This window comes from Drosophila pseudoobscura, chromosome X (assembly GCF_009870125.1).
Source record: "Drosophila pseudoobscura strain MV-25-SWS-2005 chromosome X, UCI_Dpse_MV25, whole genome shotgun sequence".
Lineage (NCBI taxonomy): Eukaryota > Metazoa > Arthropoda > Insecta > Diptera > Drosophilidae > Drosophila > Drosophila pseudoobscura.
In genome coordinates this window covers 47,276,663-47,298,748 of record NC_046683.1, presented here as the reverse complement: position 1 = coordinate 47,298,748, position 22,086 = coordinate 47,276,663, and the positions used below count along the sequence as shown (strand labels likewise).

General features: G+C 45.4%; 2 protein-coding genes across 2 annotated transcripts; both read left to right on the top strand.

Annotated features, from left to right (window-relative positions):
• Nucleotides 1-535: 535 nt before the first annotated feature.
• Sox21a lies at nt 536-5,627 on the top strand. The gene is made up of 3 exons (XM_033383872.1): nt 536-902; nt 1,973-2,553; nt 4,105-5,627. Exons 2-3 carry the CDS (start codon nt 2,030-2,032, stop codon nt 4,763-4,765), a joined length of 1,185 nt encoding a protein of 394 aa, XP_033239763.1. The 5' UTR covers nt 536-902; nt 1,973-2,029; the 3' UTR covers nt 4,766-5,627.
• A 6,039-nt stretch (nt 5,628-11,666) lies between these two features.
• Nucleotides 11,667-15,072, top strand: Fbp1 (Fat body protein 1). Its single transcript, XM_001353509.3, has 2 exons — nt 11,667-11,861; nt 11,932-15,072. The coding sequence occupies exons 1-2, from the start codon at nt 11,771-11,773 to the stop codon at nt 14,859-14,861; spliced, it is 3,021 nt and encodes a 1,006-aa protein (XP_001353545.2). The 5' UTR covers nt 11,667-11,770; the 3' UTR covers nt 14,862-15,072.
• The last annotated feature ends 7,014 nt before the right edge of the window (nt 15,073-22,086 follow it).

Here is a 22,086-nt window from a genome sequence, read left to right as displayed (position 1 = left end):
GTATTTACATATCAGAATGAACGGGTTTTCTACATTTACTGGGAACATCTTCTGATCAAAAACAATTCGAGTATACCCCTACGTTTCCTTAGTACCTGGTGTCGTAAGACAATTGTCAGCAAGCACAAGATACAGATACAATATGCAGATACAACTATACAAAGCGCGGTGGCAGCGAACTGTTTATCACTTAGCCGCCACGTTGACGCGTCTCCTTTTTGTTGGTGTCCTCGCGAATGTGTAAAAAACTCTACAAAGCACTTTCTATCTCGCTCTCTCTCTCTCTCTCTACCACTCTCCAGATTACTCTACTCTCTCTCTTTCTCTTTCTAACGCACCCACACAGGTTAGCTCGCTCTCTTTCTCTCACCCACGCACTCGGTCCTGTCTTTGGCCAACCGAACATGCAACCACTACAAACGCACTCACACTCGCACACATAAGCACACACACCCCTCTGCCACGGCCGCTGCCTCTTGTGCTTCTTCTTCCCCGTCGTTTTTTGTCGTGTTTGTTTGCCGTTTTTGTCGCAAGTTTTCGAATACCCATAGAATGTGTTTTCAAATCTAAATTGTCGCGCACTCGACACGGACGCGCAGCGCTTCCTCGCTCGAAACGGTAAACTGTTCACTTTAACGGCCACCGACTCCGACTCGGCTTAAATCCGGCACGGCCATTAATGCAGTGTTCAAGTATCTCAAATCGAACTTAAAATATTTTTATTGAGTACGATATTTTTTTTTATCAGTGTTTGTGTTTGAAAAAAATGATAAACGATAATCTTTGGCAACGATCAAATCAGAAATAAATTTGCGAATGGAACACTCGTTGAACTTATCCTAAGCCCTGACTTATCATAAACTTTATCCTGAACCCAAGACGAGAATCAAATTTCAGTAGAGGTAAGTAAATCAAATCTGAACTTTAAACTGCACTGTCATTAAACAGATGGAGGAACTTTGGGACTTACTCTTATTAACTCGCGATTTATATTTGAGGTCCCTCTCTTTTTAACTTTAAAAATGTAATATTTTTGCTAAAAATAGCTACAAAAATATAGATATGAAGCTCGGATATTACGCATCTAATCATACATGATTATACAGCTTATGCTGGCATCTTTATACTAGTTGTAAGAACTTTGCGATCTAAACCTTTAAACTCGAGAGTTATGCAAAAAGTCCCTGTTTTTACCCTAAAAATGTCATATTTATGTTTGAATTAGCTTAGGACGTATTAGTCTTTATAGCCTCGAAGTGCAGATATCATATGTATTAAGCATATCATAAATATATATATTAATAATCATATATAATTGTACAGCTAATGCTGGAATTGGATTTCCCAAGACCAAATGCAATATCCAATTAATTTAACTGATTTAAAAAATGGCTTCAAAATGTTATATTAACGATGAATATAGATTTAAACATGTTAGTTTTGATAGATTTAAAGAGCAGATATCATGCCGCTGAAATATACGATTTTACAGCTAACGCTGGACTTATATTCCACTCTGAGTCGCAACTTCAAATGTAATATTTAATTGATTTAACTGATTTAAGAAACGATCAAACTTTTCCAGTCGGTTAACTTCTTATGTTAGAGGTTTGGATAATAAAACAAAACCAATACTTTAGCATTTTTGAAAAAAGCCGCAATAGATTTCGAACGATAATCTGAAAACTTATATTGAACTGTGATATTGAAGTGTGTACATTGATTACTCATTGATCAAACCAGTTTTCAAGCGATTCTTTAGCAACCCTCTTTGGACATTTCGGATTTCCTTGAAAGATACTCCATTCTGCTGAATTTTGAGCGAACTCTTTACATAGGCATTAGAATTAGTCCCCAGCAGTCCCCCCTGGGAAGGTTCAAGCAAATGACTCATGCGAAGAGTGCTAAGGAACAGACAACCCCCTAGCTAACAAGGGATATCTATTGAATACCATTTCCGTTGGCATTGCAGAGCGCCCACCTGAAAATTACCACCTGCACGCACAAGCACACGCATCCCCACCGAATCATGACGAGCATCTCGACGCTACTACACCGGAGCCACAGCAACGGGTACACGAGCAGTGGGAGCAGCAATCACAGCCACAGCAGTAGCCTCTCACCGCAGTTGCCCGGCCTGGCCCTGGGCCTGGGCATGGGAATGGGAATGGGAGTGGGAGTGGGCCTGGGAGCCACCACAGCGCCAACACCACCACCGCCGCCAACTGACCTCGCCATGCCCCCAGCAGCACCAGCTCCCGCTCCAGCACCGAAGCTGCAGCATCATCAGCAACATCATCATAGCCACTCCAATTCCCACTCCACAGCCACTTCCAATTCCCATTCAAATTCTGGATCCCATCACAGCAGTCATGACCACATTAAGCGACCAATGAACGCTTTCATGGTCTGGTCGCGGGGACAGCGTCGCAAAATGGCCCAGGACAATCCCAAAATGCACAATTCCGAAATATCCAAGCGCCTCGGTGCCGAGTGGAAATTGCTCACCGAAGGACAGAAGCGTCCATTCATCGACGAGGCAAAACGATTGCGGTAAGTACATTTCTCTAGGGGGAAGAGGTGTATGGGGGTGGTAGTGGGAGTCCGAGTGCGACTGCGACTGCGAGGGCGAGGGCGAGAGGAGCTTCTGGCTAGGTTTCAGTTACAGTTTTTCCCAGTTCTCTCTGTCTGGCCACAAAATTTGATCGATTAGCTAAGACAAAGGCTCACTATTGTGAGAGTCTCCCCTGTATTGGGGAGCTCCAGAGCCCCGGATTGTGCTCGCTCTGCTTAGTCAGAATTCCATTGGCACTGGGCATATCTTGGGCAAACATTTCATTTCAAATTGTCACACAAAAGCGAGACACAACGCATGAAATGCTTCAATCATTTTGCATTTCTATTCACCCTTTTTGTTCACCCTCTTAAAGCGCACCCTATCCTATCACCTAAAAGTGAAATATTTAGGAGGCTCATATATTTATTGGCTTTACATTGCGATCTATGATAATATTTATGCTCCTATTATTAAGGATTGGAGAGACCTTTGAGCTTAAAGCGCTGATTTTTTACCAGAGCAGAATTTTTGAAACCATCAACATCACTTCAAGATTTACCGTCCCGGAAAATACAACCAAAATATCAGGCGGCAGTCAAAGTTGTGTGGAAAATGTATAGTTTAATTAAATTAATTAAATTAAATTTCCATAAAACTTGTTTCGTATGAATTTCGTTACAAAACTATTCAATAATGTTCTATTTACCTTAAAAGAGAACTAACCAACTTAATTGTGGTACGGAAAATACAAAAATAATATTTATTATTGGCTTCATACTTTTTAAAAAAAAATAGTTACCTTTCTTATGCCCTGCACTATCGATGATATTGGGTTCGTGACACTGACATGCCCTAATGTTTGCACTGTCATAATCCTTTTATTGATTGGATTTGACTGCCAAAACGGTAATGTAAAATGTATATTTTGTGGCGACAGTTATAAATGAGCAGAGCTCGTTTGAAGGGGCTTAAACTAATGGCCATTCGGGGTTTTCGAGGGAACAAATTGAAAGAAAAGAAGCAAGAATGTTGTTCAAATATTTGCCAATGCGCGGTGATAAGGAATACAAAATTTTTTTTGGGTAGAAGATAACGCAAGGAGGAATAACTGACCAATTAGGGTAGTGGAGGAGAAAAGAAAACTAAATAAAGGAACGGAGAGCGAAATCGAAAGTACAACAAGAAGAAAAGAACACACCTTTTATCGGATTTTATCGTTTTGTCCAACAAATGTCAACAATTGCGCATTGTTGCAGCTGGGACTGAGACTGGGACTGGGAATGATAATGATAATGGGAAAGGTAGAGGTAGATGGAATCCGTCGGGTCTTCGCTAAATTGAGATAAGCAGACAAGAGAAGTCATACATACATTTGTACGAGCATATATACTTTTATGGAAGGGTTCCATTCGGTTGGGAGTTTATGGCCAGAGAGAGAAAAAGAGAGAGAGAGAACTCCGCCAGACATTTGGTTGACTTAGTGATATCATCGAAGTTTAAATCGTTCGATCTGTTGATCAATGCTCCAACGTTTACTCAATTTACAGCGCCCTGCACATGAAAGAACATCCCGACTACAAGTATCGACCACGTCGCAAGCCCAAGACGCTCAACAAGTCGCCAGTGCCGGGTGGTGCTAATGGTGGTGCCGCTTCTGGTGGTTCCAGTAATAACAGCAATGGCGGAGCCCCTGGAGGCGGCTCTGGAGGATCGTCCGCGCCTAAGGACATGCAGTCACAGCTATCGCCGCTGGGCCAGACGTTGCCCCATCTGCATGGACATGGACACCACCACCATCACCACCACCTCACGCACCCGCACCACCCCCACCACCAGCACCCCCATCCGCACCACGTCCAGCTGGCGGCCGCCGCAGCAGCCAACACCCTGAGCGCCAAGTACGGCTTTGGGTCCCCCTTAGAGCTCTCCCTGCCCCGCCTGCCCAACGCCTTCCCCGGCCTCGCCCACTACCCGTTGGACCCGACTCTGGCCCTCGATCTGCAGGCCCGCCTTCAGGCCATGTACGCCGGCAGCCTCTACCAGCCGTGGCGCTACCTGCCATTGATCAGTCCCGAGACGCCTCCCTCCCCGCCCAGCAGCAGCGGCACTGGCATCTCATCCTACGGCTGCGTGAAGTCGGCAAAATCCTCGCCAGTCGCAGGAGTGGTTCCTCCCAACGTGGCCACCACACCGCCGAACATCATTTGACCGACTCCTCTGCGCTTCGGCGCCGGCACCGCCGCAGAGCACGCGGTGTAGACCTGGAAAAGATGATACTGAGTAGATGGACGCTTACGGTCCCAGCACATTCACCCACTGGTCATGTGGTCACCCAGGACCCCACAAAACTGAAGATAATTGTTAGATCCTAGTGCTAGTTGAATCCTTGTGAGTTTTGTGTGTGCTTTGCTTTGAGTTTTGCCTCTCGTTTTGCGTTCCGATTCTGTTGCGGGTCACATTTTATGGAGGTAGCAGGAAATAAGCCTATTAAATCTTTAGAATTGAATAAAAATAATTTATTTGTTATTATGGAATATTTTATTATCGTTAATTTTGTAACTGCTCTGCAAAGTGTTTTTTAGTGGATACATGTATCGAAATTCAACTCAATAATACCATATTGAATTCCTTCGAAACGGTTTTACTTTTGCAAAACTTCAGTTGTTTACTGTTTTTTTAATTTTTGCAGGGTTTCAAACAAATTCTGAGATATGTACCTTTTTTCAACCAGATCAGACCGTTCCAAATCGAATTAATCGAATTACTGATTATTTGGAGCTCATAGAATGTGTAAAATATACCCATTGATGGCATAATAACCAAATGTATTTGGAGCAAAACTGAAGATAATGTGACTCCTCAAAATCATTTAAATCATTTTCATTTATTTCTGACCTTTCGAAATATCAGCAAATCAATATACATTACTTTAAAGAATCTTTGAATTGATTTTTAGGTTTTAGTGCTTTAATTTGGTTGAGGCGCCATAGAATGCCCACAATTTTTTTGGATAATATATATACATGTATTAAAAAAAACTAAATTTTTTTGTGATAAAAATAAAACGAGTAAAACCCTAATTAAAAAACAAAACTGTAAGAAAATAAACGATTTTCAAATGGTTAACAAACACACACACGCTCGTATCAAGCAGCTCCCTGATTGACGATTCCATTTCCACTTTTACCCTTTAGCTCTTCAGAATGAACGAAACTGAACGCCGACGAGAACGAGGACGAATATGCAATCTGTCAAGAGTCAGTGGCAATCGCCTGTGGGCGACACAGGGGTCTGAATAATAACGACAATGTTTGGTGATGCGTTGATTATTAGTTTAAATTTCCGCAGATCGCAGCGGGGGCTGGATCGGGTTGTCTGCCGTGTCGGGTGGGTGTGGACAGTGTTTCGGGATGGTTCACAGTCTGTTAATGGGATTCCCGTACGCCCACTTGTTAATGCGACCAACTGTGAATCCTTCGGCGATGAGGCGTGTCAATAAATGTGCTCAGGCACAAAAACAATTGACACTTTATTCGGTGGCACAACAAAACAAAGAAAGCAACCACCACTAGGACGGGGTGGCTGTTTCAGTGTGGGTGGAGTGGTTCGGAATGGTTGGGTCGGTTGGATGGGCTGGATGGGTAGCAGGGAATCGCGACAACATCGTAACCAGCTGAAAAGCCGCACATAAAAGTCACCGAAATGCCACGCTGCAACGCAACCAAACTGCTGATAAGGAGGACCAAAGAAGAAGACGACCTCGTCCAACCCAAAAACCCAACTCGGGCAGGTCCTCATCCCCTCTACCCCTCCCTGGCAGGCAAAAGTCGTGCAATGATTGTCTGCTCCCACAGACACAGGGCAGGGACAGAGAGAGACAGAGATAGAGAGAGACAGAGACAGATAGAGAGAGACAGAGACAGAGGCAGAGAGAGAAAGTGGGAGAAGGAGGGTAGTGTCTGTCTGCCTTTTGTTGCCCGCAAGGTCGTTTTTATAGTGTCCTGGTCCTAGTCACAGTCCTCGATAGAGCTGGAATACGCATTTAATGTTTGCATTCTGACCTCTCACCTCCGCAGACAAAGAACCAGGCAGCCGGGCTGCCAGGCTGCCAGGCAGCAGAGCAGCTTCCACACTGTACTGTCGAAAACACTGTGGCATGCTACAACAATATTTACCCAATGAAATGGGGAGTACTTGTACGCATAGCAACCCCCAAGAGAGCAATGAATGAAATCGTTCAACTGTGGGAACGTACATACAGCATATTGAGGCGTTTCCGAGATCATGATGAAATAATTGAAGCTAATTGAATAATAAAATACTTATTCGTTTGATAGACCCCAAAAAGTAGACAACATTTTCACTGAAATATTATTAGAAATAAAGTCTAGAGTGACTTCGATATTGAAACGGTAACATAAATGAGTTAATCGAACCCAGAACTATATCTCATTAAATTTCATCGATTCCAACAAGTCTCAAAACTACTTATCTTGCACTTTTCCTCTGAAACTTTCGCGCGATTGTCTTCTGCAGCAATTATCAAAATTTCACGGGTCAACTGCTCGGTTGGTCCCGGACCACCCTCCTTGGCAAAGTCAATAGCTATCAAAACTAACAGACACGCGTAGACACGTGCGACCAGACCCCCCTACCTTATTCCACCCATCGTCAAACCACACCATACCACATCCCAGCAATCACTTGTTTCAAGACAAACAAGAAAGACAGGCGGATTGCTGCCGGAGCCGAAGTTATATATACCCTTCCAGATGCACACTCTTACCCAGACTGCAGTAAGAAAAATTCAGCGCAACGTTGCACAGAAACGGCCTCTTTAGGGGTTTCGATCATTACGAATCCTGCCTTCATTGAGATTCGGTTTGAGCGAGTCACTTAAAACCGAGTGCAAGCACTGCGGATGAAAGTCAGTAAATTTCGTTAGCAGTCTCTGTAATGACTCAACACACACATATGTACGATGGAGTTTGGGTGCGCTATTGCCAATTATTGTATTACTTGATCATTTTTTCTACCAGAAAATTAAATGGAGAGTGAACGCGAACAAAAATTGGAAATTTTCAGATCTTACACAGTAAAATTTACGATGATGGGTTCAGTCCGTTTCTATGCGATGTAATGAGAAAGCTGAGAGGCTGTTCATGCAGGGCTCTAATATATGCCTATATACATTTACGTATGATACGTATGATTTAATGATACGTTGCACAGGTATGGAAAAAATCTGAATATCCGCTGGAAGGGTATAAGACAAACATTTGCGGGAGAGAAGTGGAGAGTAGAGCGAGAAACGTGTGAAATAAAAGTTTGTTTGATTTGCTTTGTGTAGAGGAGGGGTCTGTGGGAGGGGAAGGACAGGCAGGGCAGGCAGCGCTGGTGACAAAAGTAGCAATGAGCCAGGCAGGGTATTCCCCGTTCCCCGAACCTTCCTTTCCGCTCCTTTCCTTTTCCTGTCACTACTCGAGGCGGGGAATTTTTTGTTTTATTTGGAAGGATGCTGGCAGCCCCTGCCCCACCTCCAGCTCTATCACCCACTCCAGCACTCGAACACTCGAACAACCTCCGCCTCCGCCTCCCCCTCCGTTGCTATTTCTCTCGTGGCACACTCACATCCGCTCTGATAAAAAGAAATATTTTCTTTTGGCTTTCGACTTTTCTTTTTCCCCCAATGCTTCATTATTACTATATTTATATTTATTTGCTGTACTTTTTCTTTCTTTGGCAAGGTTTCCCTCTCATCTCATCTCATCTCATTTCGATTCGTTTCTTTTGGTTTCGTTTTAGTTCATTTCATTCTGCTGACTGCTCTGCTGTTTAAGGTGGCCCTGAGAGGCCGAGAACCATTACGCAAAGGATATTGTGGGGCCATGAATCAATTGGGCAATGTCCACAGAAAAATAAATATGCCCGGAAATATGTTGAAGCGCCAAACCGATGACATTCCATTTGCATTTTCTTCTTTTGGGGTGGAGCTGTGAAAGGCATCCAAGGCCCCAAGGCATCCAACATAATCGCTTGTAATAAATTTTAATTTTTTAAGCATTTGTAAGCAGTTTTATCAACCCAACAAAGGACGACAAAATATTTTTTAATGTCGAAAAAAGCAAAATAGCGAAAAAGCGAAAAAAGCAAAAAGGATATAAGATTAAGACGCCCGGGCCAAGTTAAGACATAAAAAAAAAACAACGTCAGGCAAATTAGCGACCCAGTGACGGGGGATGAAGACCGGGGAGGAGTCTGCCGGCCTGCCTGCGGTTTATCACGCCCACAGTGCGAACGTCGAACGGATATCCGACGCATGGAAGACAAACAAAAAAAGCATTAAATCGCATTTAAGTCAAAGCGCCCGAGCAGCGACAAAGCCAAAATCCGAAAACCGAACTGAAGCCAGAAACCATCCACCACCTTGAGTTGGCTGCGGCTCTGACTCCGGCTCCGGCTCCGGCTCCTGCTCGGGCTCTGTCTCTGGCTGTGCCTGGGAGAACAAGGACAACTGGCACGTCTTGGGTGCTGACAATCCACTTGAGACAAGGATATGTTGTCGAGCTTATCACGTTGGGCTTGCTCTGTGTTGGGGGTTGATGAAAGCCCTCTTTAAATCCATGGGATAATCGTAAGGGGAGGGGATAGATAGAGACAACCAATTGGATATTCATTTCGATGGGTTATTCGAAGAACAGCTTTCGAATAAGTACTCGATTATCACACAAAGAAAGTTCCATTCATCGACTATAGAGTGTTGAATCATAGGTTTTCGCCAAGGCCAACTTCCACAGTGTGTTCAAAGCGTGAACTCTAATGCGATAAGAGCTCTGTACACAATTTAATAGCTCAAACACCTAAAAGATTACTTTAATCGCTTGTTTCCAAGCCAACTTGAAACAAATTTACATATATGTACATATGTATGTACAGGTGTGTGTATGTAGATGCACTCTTTTGGAACTGGGATTAAGGGGATTAAATATTCAATGTGTATGTAGGAGTATCGATTGATCCCGAGCAGCACGAGTAAATACCGACAGGAAGGAAATCAAAAGAGCCCGAAAACGACTCCAAAAAATCATGAAACAGAGTGTGGTTTTTATCGCCGAAGCGAATAAAATTGCATATTGAAATAATGCAAATTGTTGCACAGTTGATGGCATTACCATGCACAGAAAGAGGATTCCTGGACTGGATCCCGAGATTCCAGCGAGTGTCCAAGGCCAGGAGCAATTAAAATGAGCACCAGCTGACGGTCCGGCCTCATAAATGGTGGAGCGGAACAATGACGGATGGTTTTTTTCCAGAGCTTACACAAGCGATACAAAAAATAGGGACCCATACCCGCTCCGACGAGACTGCAACGCCGGCGCGCCCGGACCGGACGAGCGGGCAGCACAAAGGAGCAATTAATGCGAAATTGTAGCTGCATAATTGCTGAACATGCAGCAGGGGGGGTGGGGTGGAGGGACGGCCGCGTTATAAAGAAGCAATTACTGCCGCACAAATGCGCTTGGCATGCACAAAAGTGGCAAGTCGAAAAAAGTGCAAAGCGTATACGTAAAGTGCAGCTAGGGCAAATCAAAGGCGCCTTTTACTGGCCATTTGCTGTCCGAGATGAATGCCGAACGGCAGGACAGGGCCGGTGCTGGCAAACAATTGCAATTACATTAGAAAAGGCACAGCAGTTGCAGAGTCAGAATCAGAAGCGGGAGCAGCCGCAGTGGAAGTAGCAGCAGCAGCAACAGCAGCAGCAGCAGCAACAATGACATCAGTTAGGACAAGCCACGGCCACCCACGTAGCGCGCTCGGCTTCCGTTGCATGCCAGGCACGTTGCAAAATTGTCGCAACGCAAAGAGTCACAGAAAAAAACGGGCCATAAAAATGCTCGCCGCACACAAAAGCCAGGGCCAAACGAATTGCCAATTTAAATGTGAATAGAAAATTGCAATGACGTAGCGCCAGCACCCACCAGCACCCGCCATCGCCCTTTCGTCGGGAGCCATAGAGGTCTGACATCGCCATCCTTTTATGCATCTTTTCACAATCGCCAATCACTCACTCGCGCAAACAATGGCGCTGCCACATGCCACCCAGTCAGTACCCAGGCGCCTGGGCGCCCAACCGAAACTTGACTCAATGTCGAACACAGCCACAGCAAAAGCAAAAATTGCACTCGAAGACTGTGCACATTAGCATCACCATGTGCACCATGAGCACCATGAGCATTTGTTGTAAAACCAAGAGCACATGCTCGCGCTTTAAGCAGTTCGATCACACATAATACACTTCAATGAAGAGCGCACAGCATTGTAAGGGATCCATTGAGAGTATACAAAGAAATACCAAGGCAAACAAATAAGTCTAGCTTATAAATAAATACAAATGTTTCTAAACAAAACTGACTCAACATACATACATACAATTAGCGAAAACATGCAGAAAATTAATTTTGAGCGGCATTACCAGTAAAATAGGTCGTTTGAATGATTCATTCATTCTATGCTTATCACTTTATACATATATAAATACCTACTAATTCTTATCAGCTTTTGGACAAATTATTCCATTCTTGGGCTATTTTTGGGACGTTCTGAGAACTTGGTAAAGGTACGAAAAGGTACCTGAAACTAAGCGATTCCTACTGCAGTTGCGATAGCTTAAAGTTCGATGTTCGATTTGGCAGTATTCAAATTGAAATTGAATTGTTCGCAAACACGGACAGCCTGCAAGGGTCAGAGATCATGTTGGGACTGGGAGGGCAACAAACCAATTAAGATAGATCTGTGATCATGTGACCCACGGCAAACCACAGGCCGCCACAGCAAACAACAGCCATATCGAGTCCGAGACTAGGTCTCAGACTGAGTCTCAGTTTCCAGTACAATCTGTGCATGGGTGACCTTATGCCTTACAAAAAACAACAAAATTTTAATTGCATAATGAACGTGCGGATTTCACAGCTTCTGGACCGGACTGATAAACATATTTTCGCCCCGCGAAAGGCATTCAACCCAACCGAAAGTCCAGCGATAGGCCTATGGATGCACTGCCGGTAGATAGGAATTTTGGGTATAAAAGAGGCACCGAATTCCGATGGAGTATGCAGTCACCTTCTGGTCTGTGTTTTAGCATCGTGCCAAGTGCCAAGCCCACAGAAGTGAACAACACTCGTAATCCAGAGACCAATCTGAGAAGCCAGCAAGATGAACAAAATCCTGCTACTGATGGCCTGTGCGGTCACTCTGGTCGCCGCTGGACGTATTGCTGTGAATCCAGGCACGGCTCAGGGTATAGGTAACGTCAGATTTCGCTGAATCCTCCCCAGATTCCACTCTCCTTCCTTTCACATCCATTTGCTTTACAGGACGCATGTCTCTTGGGGATGTGCAACGTCAAAGGTTTATCCTGGATATTGTGCAGAACATCCATGAGCCACTGCAGAATGATGAACTCATTCGACTGGATCAGGGTTTGATTGTGGAACCTCAGCGTTACCGCGGCGGTATTGATGGAGAGATGCAGCACGTCATTGACTTGGATCGCCAGCGGCGTCTCCTGGACGAGCATCAGATCTGCTCGGTTGTCCGCGTGGAGGACGTGCAGCAGCTTCGTGGCATTTATCGCCTGCTGGTCAGGGCCGTGGACTTCGAGACTCTGCAGCGCAATGTCGTCTACCTACGGAGGAACATCAATCCCGTCCTGCTTATTAATGCCTTGGTTCGAGCCATACGCGATCGCGAAGACACCCAGTCCCTGATCGTGCCCGCTGTCCAAGAGCTGCTGCCCGAACTGTACCTGGATCCCCAGGTTATTGAGCGTGTTCAGCGCATTCAACTGGAGCAGACCCAGCGCCCCACACTCATCGATGTCGTCGGCTTGGGTCAGCATCCCATGAATCCCATGATGAACATTTTCAATCCATTGCGGCAAATGCGTATGCAGATGGCGTTGGCTAGGCAGCAAGCACAAAAGTCGCGTCTGTCCTTGCTTGGAAAGAACCGTGTGGTGATCCCCATTGAGGGACAGGAGCAGGGCCAAGGCATTTCCCTCCTGACCGACGATATCGGCCTGCGCAACTTTGTCCAGAACCTGATTCAGGAATTGGCCCTTGTAGAGGGTGAGTCGCAAGAGGTTCCGCAGCAACGCATTCCCCAAGAGTTGGAACAGGATCAAGATATGGATATCAATACTGGACGATTGCTCTATGTGAACCGTCGTCGCCTCCAGCAACAGCAGCAGGAAGAGGATCAGGATCAGCAGGAGAACATCTATGGCAGCGAGAGGGCGCGCTTTATGCGTGTTCTGCGTCGGGACAACAACGATGATGATGATGAGGACGATGATGAAGACGTGATTAAGATGGGTCGTGTGCCTCTGCACCGTGTGATCGGGCAGCGAAACATTAACTTGGGTGGCCGCAACGATTTGCCCACTGTGAATGCCAACAGCGATCGCCTGTTGCACGTCAACCGCCGCCGAATGAACAGCATCCAGCAGGAACAAGTGCAGCAGGCAGGAGGTCAGCGTTTGCCAGGATTGATGCGCGGTAGCCGGTACAGCGAAGGACGTCGAGTAGTTGAAGAGCAGGATCAGGATCAGGATCAGGATCAGATCCAACATCGGTATGGAAATCAGGTGGAAAGCTATGCAGATCAACTGGAGAGCGTTAGCCGCGACGATGAGCGTCTGGTGCACATCAATCGTCGTCGCCTCAACCATGCCGGCGTCAGCCAGCAGCAGAAAATGATCCCCCGTCGTGTGGCCTCCATCGGTGAGGTACGTCAAGTGCTCGATCGGCCCATCCAAGATGAGGACATCCTGAAGCTGATACGCAGCGATCATCGTCTGTCCATCATGAGTGACGACGAGATCTTGGCCATGCTGCAGCGAAACCGTGAGAAGCGTCTACATAATTTGACGGACAACGATGTCGATGACGAGCAGTTGCAAGGTTTGAGTGATGAGGAGAAGCTGGAGCGCGTCAGACAGGGCGAACGCTTCCGCCGAAGCCTCACCAGCCATCGCCAGGAGCAGCAGGGTCAGGACTCCCGTCGGAGCGAGATTCTCCTGCACAATCTGCGCCAGTTGGTGGCTCGCCTGAACCAGGAGACCATTGGGCAGGGGCAGACCATTGATAAAATGAATGTGTGGCTCAACAATCCACACCAGACCACATCCGACCGGTATGCCCTTCGCTTGAACCAGATCCGCATCGATTCCCTGCGCAATCGTCAGCTTTTGGAGCAGATCAACCAAATCAAGCAGCACATGCAGCAGGCCATTGACCAGCTCAACATTCACTCGATCCGCGGTCAGTTCCAGGAGCAGCGCCAAGTGGAAGCTCTAATTGCTGATGTCCTGTTGGGCCACCTCGGCCAAGTCGGCATCCTGCGAATTGTGCGTGAGTTGATCCAGGAAAACAGCCAGCAAATCGATCGCTCTGGCCTGGGTATTCGCCTCAGCGATCCTCTGATCCGGTACACACTGCGCCGGATTGTCAACATCGTGGATGATCTGCGGGAGCAGCTCTTGGATGGGTACAGGAGGGACCAGCTGGGCATGCACGGTGTGTCCATCAATGATGTGCGCGTTGACAAGCTACGCACCCGCATCGAGGAGGTCGACATGGACCTGACGAACCTGATTGGACAGCAGCAGCAGCAGCAAGGTCGACAAATACAGCAGCAGCAGATTATCGTGGGCCGACAGCGCCGCCTGAACAACAAGCCCTTCCTCATCGACATGGACATCAGCTCGGAGCGAGCCCAGGATGTCATAATTCGTGTGTTCTTGGGTCCCAGCCTAGACTCCCAGGGTCGTGAGGCAACCTTGGACGAGCGCCGACGTGATTTCCTCCTGCTGGACGCCATCAACGTGGAGCTGCAGTCGGGCACCAATCGCATACAGCATCGTTTTATCGACATTCCGTGGACCAGCCGAGATGTCACGCCCCTCAGTGAGATCTATCGCCGTGTGATGATGCACCTGCGTGGTCAGCAGGAGTTGGATATCCAGGAGTTGGTCGGCGAGAATGGTCGTTTCCCACAGCGTCTTCTCCTGCCCCGTGGCCGCCCTGAGGGCCTGCCCATGCAGCTCCTTATGATTGTCTCCCCAGTTCTGGAGCAGCAGGAAAGGAGGATCATTCCCAGCATCAGCTTGGGCATTGGCTCTGCCTCGCTGCAGGACGTCCGTCCCCTCGGCTACCCCCTGGATCGTCCCATCACTAACGAGCAGGAGCTGCTCCAGCTGCCGAATGTCCACCTGCAGGATGTGGTTATCGTCCAGGAGAACTAAGCTTGAACGGATTACCAACCGACCGACCGACCACCCGCTCTGTACCCCACTTGGAAGCCCACGAAACGAACCTTAGCTTTTAGTTAAACGAACCTAAATCAATTTACTGTAGCAACAATTTTTTTTTTGTATAATCTTGTAATCGTTGTACATTTATAACTATATTAACTCTGAGTAAAATCTTTGCAATCGATGCAAAAAAGCATTAAAACTTCATGTGTTCCTAATCAAACCAATCAAATGAGCAGGGCAAAACCATCAACTAAAAGACCCAACGATGTGGTTCACTCTACTTTTTTTATTTTGGGCACTATAAAAATCCAAAGAAGTTTGCAATGCCTTAAAGGAAGGCTTTTTGTCTCAAAATTAGAAGCCGTTATTACAAAACAGTAATATTTTTAAGTTTGAAATTTAATTGAAGGCCGATAGAATTTCCCGCACAAGCCGTAAATACTTATCAGATACTTTTCGGTCAAGTTCCAACCATCACATTCCATTCTTGGCCTGTAGATATTTAAGCTGCCACAGAACTCTGTCCGCAAGAGTATTAGAAGCAACGGTGCCCGAAAGCAGCCTTTCACATCGTATCTGTTTGGAATTCAGTTTCTTTAATAGCCCTCAAAGTAGTTGTATGTATCATCGTTTTATCCTCCTCATACTCGTACTCTTTTCACGTACACTTGACTGGCTTTTCTAATTTCGGAAAACAATTTCAATGCAAATTGCATGTCCGTCGGGGCTGGTAGGGATTAAAGGCAGTCCCCACGCCCCCAAACAATGGCCGCCCACAAAACGTATCGATGTGGGGCTGGCCAGACAATGCAGCTACAAAATGGCTAGAAGGCAGCCAGCCAGCCCATCCTGGCACTATAATAGACTTTTCTTATTCTTGCCACACAACTCAATTTGCAACAACGACAGAGATCCCATCCTATCACATTGAATCCCGTTCCCCCTCACCTGTGCATATCTGCCATGGCGCAGACGCCCAGCGAAGCGTCAATTGCCAAATTAATTGGCCGTAAAAAATTGAAAATGAAAATATAATCACACTTTCCGTTGTCGAGCTCACGTTGTCACTGGCTGGAAACAGCTCCACACGGAGCTGTCAGCCCTTAACCCTCTGTTTGTGCGAGTGCCAGGCTATAGAAACGTTTTTCTCATCAGGGCAGACCCAGGATGCGGACCGAAGCGGTTAGCCAACCAAGGAAAGGCAGACGTATTTTGCTGGAGGCGGTCAAACGTTGCATTTTTCCTGCTTCCAATCCCCCCGTTCGGATGGGATATACCCTATGGAACGTAGCGGGCATGCTGCTATGGCACATTGAAAGCTCAGTGATGGTAATAATAGGTATATAATAATATATAGAAACTAGCTGATCCGGCAAACCATTTGTCGTAGTATTGTGAAATATTTATGTTACTTCGAACGATGTCAGAAGGTTGAATGGAATGTACCAATGGACTACAGAACAGGCCTAAATCTGTATCCGTGCCGATGAGCAAACCGTTTAATGGTTCTGTTTCAGGTAGTTGCACTTCTCCTTATGCGCAACATATATCATCTGACTAATGTTTGAATTTAAGCGCATGACATTTTTTTCCATCAGCACTTTTGGATGAGCGGAATGTTCAATATTCAATAATTTACATACGATTAATGTAAAGATGGAATGCCTCTTACCGAGCTCTATTTTACTCCGGATCTTACAATTTATGTCGATTTTCTCTGATCCATTTCGATAGATTTATATTTTCCTGTGCAATTAGGGTACCGCACAGTCGATCACGTTCTCCATGCCGTCATTTGCTGTTGTTCCTTTTAAGGGCACAGAATGTGGCACGAAGCATAATGGAAAAATGTTCGCACTCGACCTGACACTGTTCCCGACTCCTGCCGCCTCAATGCACTTTCATTATCTTCGAGTGGTTTGTCGTTCGTTTTATTTCACTTTACGTTGTAGCTGCCTCTTTTTTGTATTCTGTATTTTGCAATTTTGAATTTTATTTTATTTTCTCTCGTTTTTTTGTGTCTGATGAGCTGATTAGAGCCCAGAACAAGTATGGGATTACACGGGCTATTAGCCAGCCGCTTAATGCAAAAATAATTATGTCTTGTTAATCAGTCTGAGGCTGGGTCTCGGGGCCAAAGTGTATTTAACCCATAAGTTGATCGCCCCGCCCCAAGAAACCCTTTCCTCCAAGGAAACCGCATTGAAGGTAGCTGAAAACCAAAAACTTTTGTGATTAGCGAGCTCTCCTCGCCCGGCACTGATAGCGTCTTCAGAGGAACAGGAGCTGAAGCAGGAGCAGCTGAGGCGGAAATACTCCCATAATTTATGTTGTGCCTTGCCACTCTGGCAACGGAAATGCCGTCGCGTAGTTTTGCCGCGCCTACACTCTATCCCCCTCTCCCCATCCCCATCCCCATCTCCATTCCGGCTGAAATGCCATAGCATACCATTCAGCGATGGGAGACGCTGCAAAAGTTTTTGGCACGCAAATTAGCGGCCACGTTTGTTTCGCTCTGGGAAGTGGGGAGACGGGCGGATTCGAACCATTCCTGCAAGCAAAACTTTTTCAGTTATGAATATAAAGTTTATTTATTAAGCAAACAAGTTGGCAGCCTTATCTCTACGGTGTTCGTCGAGGCTCCTTTCTCTCCTTTCCCTGTCTGTCAGTTCTTTTTTGTGGCTGGCAAACAATTTCGCAGTTAGTTGAGCTCTGCTCTCCAGTTGAAACTGCAAATATTCGGTTGAACGGTGAGGGGCATTAACTGAAGGACTCTTCCGGCAAGTTTGGATGAATGGAACGTGAAGGATTCTGTGCCATTTGCTGATCATTTGGGCAACACCAAAGAAGGCGAACAAGAGCGACAAATGGAGATGGAATAGAACAAGACATTAAATAAGTAAGGCTTAAGATTTTTCAGTACTGTTTGGGTATAAATCTTTCAGATAAGTATCCGCATTGCACAACCCACAAAGATCGAGATAAAACGCTACGATTTCATAGATGGGGTTATCAAAATGATTGGTTTATTGACCGATAAAATGATAGAAGCATAGAAATTCCATTATTTTCATTGTATTGTCATTCGGCATGGGCTTGAGAAGATACGTTACACGAGTATGTGGCTCATTTAGCTCTATATTAAACCGTCTGAAATGCAGGGTTTTTTCGTTTTAATCATCAAAGAATGCGAACAAATCTTTGCAAATTAAAAAGAAATCATGAAAGTAAATGCTGCCCAAAATCCTTTGTTGCATATCAAAACATTAGGATAGCTGTCTAAGGGAAACCCCATGTGGATGTGGGCCAAATCAAAGCAAAAGGGTTTGTCCCTTGGCCACCTTTTCTTCTGGGTAGACGTGTGGAAAATATTGGACGGAAGGGAGGCGTGAGCTGCCTGCCAAATCAAGTCAGGGAGAATGAGAATCCTTGCTTCTATACGCAAGACATCCCCCACCCGGGTATTCAAAACTGTACAATAAATATTTTTACATGAACAGAACGGGGACTGGGACAGGAACTTGGGAATGGGGCTATCAAGTTGAGCAGAAAACTTCTCGCTATTCATGCAGATGTACACAAAAAATTGCTAACAAACGGAAATGTGATATACGCGAGGCAACCGAAACACACACAAAGGCTAATGGAGGATGGTAGAGGGGTAGGGGGATGGGGATTGGAAGAGGGAGCGGGAGCGGGAGCGGGAGCGGGAGCGGGAGGTCCTGCCAATTGCTTCTATGAAATGTATTCAGAACATCTCCATTTATATATAGGTGAGATCTTGTATTCTTGTCGCTCTCTCGCTCGTCTATTCAATTTGTTGTGAATTAAAAAGGAGGAGGAAAAAAGGAAAACCTGGCTAAAGAAAATACATTCATGCATTGCATTGTCAAAAGGATTTTCGTCTCTTCTTCAGCTATTGTATGATTGGAAGACGCACTTTCCCGCACTCCCCCAGCACTCCCTGACTCGACTCTGACACGCTTTGGCGCTTCGTCTGATAAGAAGAGAGAAAGAAGGGAAAGGAGTTCTTACTGGAGGCTTTGCTTCGAGTGGGATTAAAAAATCCTTATATACAGAAGCGGAAAACATTTTAATACCCACAAAGTCTAGGATAGCAGGGGTATGCATAGATTAAGCGAACAGGTGTTATATGTAGGGGAGACTCAAGTGGAATCCTTACCACAAAGGCAGACAGTATTTCTTTCGTTCTCTTTATTGGAATACCAAAGTGTTTTGTATGGCTACCAAATACTCGTAATTTTACAACAATTTTTACAGCATAATTCAGATAATATGTACGGTATATGCACTTAAAAATAAGGAATAAGGACCAAGGATTTCAAGTGGTATTCCTATAGGTTTATCTATAACTGTGGGAAAATTTCTGATGGAAGTACCCTTCACCAAAATAAACTTAAGATCAAAAATCTCAATAATAACTTAGAATATACTCGTATTTGATATTACTGATTCAATGATATTACTGATTCAATTTGAAGAGCGATCCAATTAAAACAGATCATTATAGGGTATCCACGAGTAGTACTTCATCACCGACAATACCCACGATACCTACGCACCTGTCATTGCTAGGTGGCTGGCAGATCCGGCTACATTCTGAGGGGTATCCTCTGAGAGTGTTGGGTGATTACGGAAACAGGAAGGGACCCTGCCCTGACACAGGTGGAAAGGATGGTGTTCCCGCATCGACTTGTCAGATTCTGCTGGCAAACTAATAGTTTACGAAGAATATTTTCAATTACTGTTGCTGTCACAGCAAAATCAATCAACTAGCAGCCACAGACACGAAAGCCATTTAATTTCTATCCCCACAAACAGCCCTCTCTCGGAGCTCATCGCCTTCCGTTTGGTGGGATATATTTTAAACGCAAATTGATTTTGTGGCCACAGATTGCAGCGGTAAATGCATTTTAGCCTGCATTTCTATTAAGGTTTTTCCGTATATTTTTATTTTTTTTTCAGCTCCCTCGCACTCTGATTTTGTCAACTAATGAAGTGTGAAAATGTGGGAATATGCGTATAATTTCTGCTGCGTTCGCTCAATGCATTGCAATTAGAATACTCTTGTGGGCGAGGAGTATGTGTGTGTTGGCTGACGTGGGAGTGCTGGTGTTTAGGAATCAGAGCAGGGAGACGAGACGCTGCAAAGTATGCTATAAAAGTGGGATTTCGCCCGAATTGGTTGCCGCTTATTTGCTATTCTCACCACAACAATGTAAACAATGTCCGGCCAAAGGACCCTGGACCCAAGAAACCACCACCCACCACCCCGGGCAAAGCCTGGACCCCTTCCTCGTCTCCAGCCCACAGGCGACAGCAAAAAGCAATAAAACGCTCAGCCCACACACTGCAGAGGGAATCTCCACAATGCTGAAGCAAATTTGTTCCAAATCAAAACAAATTCCAAGCAGTCGACACTCGACACACGAAAAAAAGAGTGTCACAATGTGATTAGGATATATTCCCCCCACGACGACTAAATACCCTTATAGCAAATTTCTGCGGAAGATACGAGTATGAAGATATTGCATGAAAATAGTTATAAAAATTACTTTGCCTAAGAATAAATATAACTACAACCGAAACTCAAGGCACACTCACAACTCACGTTCAATTTGTAGAGCATCGGTTAGTGACTACGAAAAAGAACCAAAAAACAATACGAGTACAACAATAGTCTCACAGAATAACCGCATCACACCCGGCAGCCCACCCCTAATAAAGAGGTATTGGTCCATCAACTGCGAGTATATGAAAATTCCACAAGTAGAAAACAAAAAATAATACAGAACACAATAAAAAAGTGTCCACTGAAGGGGACGAAAACCAGTAACTGTTTCACGCTGCACTGAAGCACAGAAGCACCCTCATCACATCCCAGCCCATCCCATCCCATCCCAACCCATCGTAGTCGCAGTCGCAGTCCCATCGCAATCCAAGCACAATCCCTCTTAAGCCTTTTTGAATATTTTTGACACGTGCGCTGCAATTATTTTATTACAAAATCCATTCCCCTGTCATCGTCCTCTGCAGCCCTCCATTGGGTCGTGTGCAGCGTGCCACGCCCACGCAATTGCAAATAGAACGACAAAAACAGGAGTCATACTCGTATAAAAATGAGGAGGAATCACACTGAGGGACTGCCAACAATGGACCGGCAATTGATGCAATTCATTGAAAATTTTGCTACCAACTGTTTAGACTAAAATTGCATTAGGTCTCTGAATGCTTTTGTTGCTAGATGGATGATAAGTGGACATGGAAATGGAACGGGAATGGGAACGGCAACTAGAACTGGCATTGGGATTAGATCTCCTCCGTATGAATGACTGAATGAATGAATGCCGGGCCAAACAATTGCCAATCATTTTCGCTTTCGCGCAATTGCATTCGAAATTTCTGAACGTGCCCGCTGAAAAAAATGGAAACCAAACCAAAAATGTTGTTTTAAACTCGAGGCGAGGAGGTGAGGCGATTCCGAGCGATTCCTATTCCTATTCCACGCTCAAACAATCTATGGAAATTATGGCTGGTTTATGCATACAATATATACTCGTATATAATATTTTAATAATGATGCCATTTGTTTGGCCATAGAATTGTTGTCGCTGTGTATGTGTGGCGTGTGTGTGTGTGTGTGTGTGTGTGTGTGTTTTGGCAATAAAATTTGGCTTTGCCACATAATTCAAATTGTTAATCGCGTTTAATGGCGGGCATTTATCAATATTTTGCCTTCATGTTGTTGTGGAATGCAAATTTCTGGTTTCTGGCCTAGCGGGAGGCCCTTTTGGCCTTTGGGAAGGTGTGAGAGAGAGAGCGATAAGAACAGGGCGGGGGGGATGGGAGACGGTAAAGAGAGGGAGTGCTCCTAAAGCAACCCCATAATGTAGCGGTCCCAACTTCAATCCAAATGTCGCTTTCACGTTGTCTTCAATATTCTGTGGACAAAGCAAAAATGGCGTCTAATAGCCGTATTGGCTAGAGCAGTAAAGCAACACAGGAATTGTTGGCCAAGAATGGGGCGGAAATAAAAGCGCAATGGTCAAAGCTGCAACAGCGATATTCGGGGGCAGCCCCATTCCGTGACTCTCCACAAAACCCGCCCTTAGTTATGGAGTTTCCCCTGACTCCTGACTCCGGACTCCTGACTCCTCCTCCCTCTCCATCATGGTTTTAATGCGCACCATTG